At 32.3% G+C, this 6,923-nt stretch overlaps 1 protein-coding gene across 1 annotated transcript in view; it reads left to right on the top strand.

Annotated features, from left to right (window-relative positions):
* LOC117171039 (trehalase-like) overlaps positions 1-6,923 on the top strand; it is a 115,223-nt gene that overhangs the window by 74,478 nt on the left and 33,822 nt on the right. The window contains exon 8 of the mRNA XM_033358084.1: positions 5,268-5,467. Within this exon, the coding sequence (XP_033213975.1) occupies positions 5,268-5,467 (200 nt within the window). The remainder of the gene's footprint in view (positions 1-5,267; positions 5,468-6,923) is intronic.

The following is a 6,923-nucleotide window of genomic DNA, read 5'->3' as shown; positions in this document are numbered from 1 at the left end:
TGTCTGTATATAATTTAAAAAAGAGGGTTAAACAACGACCACAGTGTCCCACTGGCAGCAACTGTCATCTAAAAATGACACCAGTTCCCAGTTTAACCGCGATAAATCACACCTGTGGCCGTGTCTCACGACCGTTAGATTGGTGGCCACAGGTTACAATAAAATCACAAAAACAGGCCGGCGAATCCCTCGTGTGTCTTGAGGACACGGCGCGACACTAGGATGACAGCTTTTTGCATCTATCTCGCAAGTCCCTCAGTGATAGTTTCGCTCCTCCGAGAGCACCGCTCACAAACACAATTACTTAAACCGAATATTTTGGTTATACTGCCGTCCAAACAAGAAAAGTCGTAACTATTGTCATCCCAATTTCGGTTTGGTTGACACAGAACTTATCTACAATGCAGATTCTACTTTTCTTGTTTGGACGGCAGTGTAATCGTTTCAGCTCTCTTTTAAGGTCTTGATACCTCTCCTCCTTTTCTTTCCACAAAAAAATATATATACAGCATAAATATACATTAAACTTTCCTTCTTTTTATTTAAAGATTTAAGTTCCTTACCATCCGTGTGGTTAAGGATTTTGAGAACGATTGCAAAAATTAGAAAAAATGGTAATTTGATCAAGATGTTTTGATGTACATAAAAAATACAAAGTTTTCGGATAAACCTTTTACTTTTTTTTAACCCTGCATTCGATGGGCCATTTCTGTTGGTCGTAAAGAGCACATGGGTTAAAGTGAAGCAGATAGAAACATCCCCTTTGGCCCAAGGTGCTTGAGTACTTGAGACTTTAGAGGATGGATACAGTGATCCGAAGCTTCTGCTTTTATGGGACTGTTTAAGAAATACGATAAACTCCCCAATATCAGGCGAACAAAAAGCCATCCTAAATGCACTGAAGATCAAATCAGCATGGGACACCATGTAATTCGACACATCCATTTTTGATTGCGTTAATTAAATAATTTTAAACAATTTGAATTCAAAATAGTTTCAGTTTTAAAGAGTTACAGCTTAAGTATTTTTTAAACTTGTAATAATAATCCAATTTGGAACAACACACATTAAGAAAAGTGTCTGTTTGGACGAATAGAAGTTTCATTAAACCTACTTAATTATATTGTTCGACCGTTTGCTTGGTACAACAAATATGTTTAGTACGCTCAATATAGAAATTGTGTAGACATAACAAAATATTTTATTGGTTGAACAAATATAATTTGTATAATTAACCATATTCTTATGAGAACAATAAAATTACTTGGTTTAAGTAGAATTTAGTACAATCAGGTCCCGGAGCTTTGTACGATATTGTAATGCCCTAATATCACAGCAAATAATTAAGTTAAATTTGGTTATTGCCGTCTTCTATACGGCGTCCTTAGCAGCAATGGGAGAAAGGCAGAGTATGCGTGAGTTTGAGCTATAAATCGAGACACCAGATTTAAAACAAGCACAAAAAAAAGAAAAAATCTGCTGCAGGTAAGACCTGCAACGGTTAATGATTAAACATATTTTCACTGAGATTAGGAAAATAATTCTGAACTCGTCGATGCAAAATGTAACAGATGGGAAACCCCATTTCTTTCAAATTTAATGAAGCTAAACGACGCTGGAGGCGCTGGCGTCGTAATTGTCACTACACCTCGAATAAAAATGGAGCGATTATAAGATGAAAGATTATCCAGGCAAGGTTAAAAATCGTAAATTATCTTCGATTCATGTAAATTTTATCTGGCAAGGTTAATTTTTGTTCCGGTGAATCTTTCACTTAGAATTGATGTAAACTTTATCTTTAATTTTTCCTGGGATCGTTTGTTCACTACTCAAACCCTCGCGAGAACACAAAATAAGAAACACAATGTGATAGCGTAATAAACTACGTAATGAATTACGGTATATACTGTAATTCATGCGATATAGTTTTCTCAGTGAAGCTTGAAGATATTGTACCAGCAATGTGGAAAAAATCGCAAAATAAAATGGATTGTTACTTCTGCATGACCGATGCGAAAAAATAGGGAATTTTCAACAAACAATCAATAACTTACATCACAGTCTTTTCGGTGGTAGGACCGCAAATGAAAAAACCTGCAGACATTCCAGTGGACGCTGGCACTCCTCATTCAAACACTAAAAAAATAAGGCAGTTCTGGAACATGAAACAGACTATTTTACAAGCAGCAGTGCAGATTCCAACATTGAATGGGAAAGATCTGATGACGAGTACACTACATATGACCCAAAAAGAAGACATTCAGAGAGGTGGTTCCAAAAGGAATTGAATGACTAAATTCGAGATTTGAGATAACCTTAACATGGCGCTGAACATCTTGCTTCAAGGTTAAAAAAAAGGAAATTCAGATAAAGGGACAAAGTCAAGTGTCTATCGATACAGAAAACAGAATTTTCGGAAATATTTTTATTTTGATCGAGAACCGTCTATAGTCTATAGTCTATTGTAATATGAAAATCGTCTTGAAAAAAAATCAAGGACGAACAACATAAATAGCAAATTTGTGAATATTTTAAAGTTCTAACTATGCTTCTTAGAGATCAATGAGGAAATATGAAGTCTCCTTGTTCCTTGTGCCTATGGGACAGCCGAGATCGTGGCAATCATCATAAGAAAAAAATTTGGCAGACAAGAATGTCACTGGAACGAGGATGTATATACGTCATTACAATAAAATCATGTCTCACCATCATATACTCAAAAATACGGTTTTTAAAGGTTATGTCGAAAACCAATCGTGAAAGATGCTATTTTGACCTCAGATTCGAATTCAGCGGATCAAAATACATAGTAATACATGTGTCTCGTCAAAAGTACCAGACTTTTTTGTGTAGCTGTGTAATCCAATAATTATAGACGAAATAGTAATTAACCGAAATACTTATCCTCGAATCAAATGTATTTTAATCAATCTGAGCATTTTCGCTTCTATTAGCTTTTGTTCTGTTAGTAAATTGTTTTGTTATTTCTTTGTCTAGTTAATATTGTCAGAATGATTTGGTATTTGGATATATCATTCTCTGGTGAAACTAAAAGAATCCGTATTTCACAGTTAAATAAAAAAACTGGATTTGTTTTAATCATTCCAAAAGATATGCCCATTCTTAAAAATTGATAGAAGGTTTTTTTTAATGCAGTATTTTCAGAACGAGCACAAGCATTTGTGTCTTTTTTTTTCCTCGTAGAAATTCTTGCTTTTACAATTGATATATACGAAAAAAATGTATTTGAAACATGATAAAATGACAGCTATTTATTTTAAATTCTTGAAAATAGATTTTCTTAATTGCCTTCATTTTTCAACGTCTTAATTTTTTAATATATGGCTAGTAATATTAGCTATTGTACTACTTCTCTCGTGAGATTCGTTTTCGATGAACTACTTCTTCACATTGAAAAACACTTTGGTAAAATAAAATTTTTGCATTTTTATTGGTATTCATACAGAGAAAGTTCTCGGAACTATAAGTCGGCCTATGAGAAAAAATCTGCCCGCTTTGCAGGCACATTCTCATCGCGCGCTATGCGCGCGGCTTGCTTCGCTCGCAAGTTTGAGCGTGCCTAGGGCGCGCTACGGTTGAATTTCGCGCTTCGTACTCGAACATAATTACACCTCGCGCTTCGCGCTCGGGTATTTATTCTTTGCATTTGGAATGCTTGAAAAAAATTTTATCAAAAAGATCTCGTTTAGATGGCAGTATTTATATGCGTCTTCATATTCTGAATTGTCTACTTAATTAAGTATAGTAAAAGATTAAGTTTCTCAAAGCTCTGTAGGCTTTGATGTACACATTTTCATCATGACACTCGCGCTGCACGCTCGATTTCCGACAGACATTTGTAGACAGATTTTGTTGGATTTTTTTCTCGTAACTTTCGTCGTTTTTCCACAATTTTTTTTTATCTTACTTTTTTCAACGTTACTATTCACGAATAAAACAAAAAGTACGCGTCCTATCAAGAAGTGATTCTTAACGAAATTGTAGATCTTTTTTGGGATAACCATTTTCGTTAATTCATCTGTTTTTGTATCCTACATAGCTTTTCCACAAAATGGAATTTTTTATTTTCCATTATTTTTTGTGCAATCAAAATTTGAATTTTCGATTTTTGAAGAAAATCCAAAAATTAGTTATGATAATCTTGTAGGGATTTCAAAAAGAAGTGTTTTTCTTCTCTTGACTTTTTTTCATATCGTGCGTTTTTCGGCTTTAAATTTTGATTTTCGGTTGATTAAAAAAATTTTGGAAACGCTATAACTCTGCGAATTTTCTTTTTATCGAAAAAAGTCATTGGGATAAATTGTTTGTTCTTTTCAATACTATAAATATCCGTGCATAGAATTTTTAAATTCAGAATAAAGTGGTCTCAAAAATTTTCAAAATGCGCTCACTTTTTGAATTTTTATCAAAAATGGCTGGTTAACGAACTCGTCCTTTCTTTAAGGACCTAGAAAAAGTGTGCCGAAGATGGATTTGATTCGTTTATTTTTTCGAGAGTTATCGTGTTTACCGCCGGACGGACGGACGGCCGGACGGACAGACAGACAGACGCTATCGTGAAAACCTGATTTTCGGATTCAAGGGGTCTCAAACCGTGATGATCCATTGAAAAACTGTGATGTCAAATTTCCGACAATTCTAATACTTTCTCAATCATAAATGATGAGAATGTAAAAATCAAAATTAATATTGAAAAAATTTTTCCGGACCTTAAATATATTTATTCCCACATGAAACTGGTAGGAATTTTTTTTTATATTAGCAAAAGGTTTTTAAAAATATTGGAAAAAATATCAAACATTTCCTGAAAAGTACACCCGTTTTTATTTCCTTCAATATTTTTCAAAAGTTTCTGCTATTGTGAAAGAAGTCATCATATGAGATTTATGCGGGCTAAACCATTTTTGAGGCCGACATTTTTTTAATATTTTTTTTCTCATGCACGATGCAAGCAAACGTATGTATTTTAATAAAAACCTTCTGACAATTTTTGAGAATTCGCAAGGTTATCTTCGAATGATGTCGAAAAATTTAAACGTTTAAATGGAAAAATGTATTCCATTACAGTTAAAAAAAGTAGTGAATATAGGGATTGGTCATTTGCATACTTTTAAATTTTCTTTAGAATACTTAATGCCACTTGAACAAAACCCTCTATATTGAAATAATTTTATTAAATTTATTCCGTCTATATTTCAATCAAAATAAAAAATAAAATATTTAAAGAATTCACATTTTATGAACAGGTGGAATTCCTACATCATTAGCCGAAACTGGAGAACAATGGGATTTACCAAATTCTTGGTCACCTTTACAATCCATTGTGATAAATGGACTTCGTGAAACTGGTTATAAGGCAGCAGTTTCTTTAGCTGAAGAGTTTGCTACGATATGGCTGAGATCTAATTACGAAGGTTTCAAGAAATACAATGAAATGTTTGAAAAGGTATGTCTAGAAACTATATACTTCCAATTAAGTTGAATATTGTGAAATTCTAATATAAAATCTTAATTTCATGCTTATAATAATTAACCAAAGCATCAAGCGTTAATGACGATGAAAATAACTAAGATTTAGGGAAAAAATATTAAAAAGGGTATCTTTTTTGTATTCACTATTCATTTTTAAATTGGACCGTTTTTATATATCAACACTAATTAAATCTTTATCAGGGAAAATAGTTTAGATTAAATTACGAATATTTTATATAAAAGTATACCAACTAAGTGAATCAAAGTCTTAATTAATTTTGACAAGATAAAGAATAGAAATTGGGTAAAGACTTTCTGAAAAGGGATAGCAATTTAATTGAAAGTCAATATGGAGAATATTAAATCACAAGACTGTCATTTGCCTAACAAAAATTTTCACCTTTTAATTTTCGACCTACGCCTTCAATGAAATTAGATAATAAAGACTGCTTTCACCATAATCTTATAGAATTCGGGAGAACATTAAAAAAGGGACTGATAATGAATTCAAAAGTTAAAAAATCCGATTAATTAAAGAAAGGAGACGCTTTGATCGATTCGAAAGCTTTGGTAATCTGTCAACTCCCGTTTTCTCGAAGGGCCTCTCATTTTCCCGCTTTCAACGTCTCGCTTTACTTTTTTCTCTTGTATCTGGTCCTTTTCCCTCAACTAAAAGGAAAGCATAGAAATAAAAAGCCTTTTCAATCACATCCAATGAGCTTCTAATAATTTTTTACCATACTGAGTCTCCAACAAAAATCCTCTGAAAATATTCCAAAAAACTCAAATTGACAATTTTGCGCAAAACTGTTAAAATTTTATTTATTTATTTACTCAACTCACTAATTAAAAGAAACTTTTTTTACATTTGCATGGACAATTAGTCATATATAGGAAACCTATAGTTTTTTTTAATTTGGTTAGCTTTTTCGCTTATTATTAAATATTTACATTCTACATAATTTAAATATTTGTTTAAATAATTTGTTTCTTTAAGAAATTTAGAAAAAAATCAGATTTCGTATTACATTTCCATCAAAATGTACAATAACACAGGCCCACAAAAAAAAACAAAAGTGTCTGTTCAATTGACCAGACCTATATATTCTTATGTATTTTTCGACGCTGAATCCGAATTTGCAATAAAAAAGTAGGGTCCAGCTACTTTTTTATGGGGTTTTGATCGAAAAACCTCATTTTTTACGGTTTTTTCATGGTTTTTTTTAAATAAAAAAAAAAATAAAGAAAAATTTTTTTTGACTTCAGAATCGAATTCTACGGGAAAAAATACATCGAAAACCATGTTTTGATTTTTTTTTACAAAAATCTCAACCCACCATACGGCGATGAAAAGGCAGAAAATCGCGAAAAGTGAAAACTTGCTTCAAATTTGATTAAAATGACATTAAAATCAAGTTTTACGATTTTAA

This window comes from Belonocnema kinseyi, chromosome 4 (genome assembly GCF_010883055.1).
Source record: "Belonocnema kinseyi isolate 2016_QV_RU_SX_M_011 chromosome 4, B_treatae_v1, whole genome shotgun sequence".
NCBI lineage: Eukaryota > Metazoa > Arthropoda > Insecta > Hymenoptera > Cynipidae > Belonocnema > Belonocnema kinseyi.
This window is presented reverse-complemented; position numbering and strand designations above follow the sequence as displayed.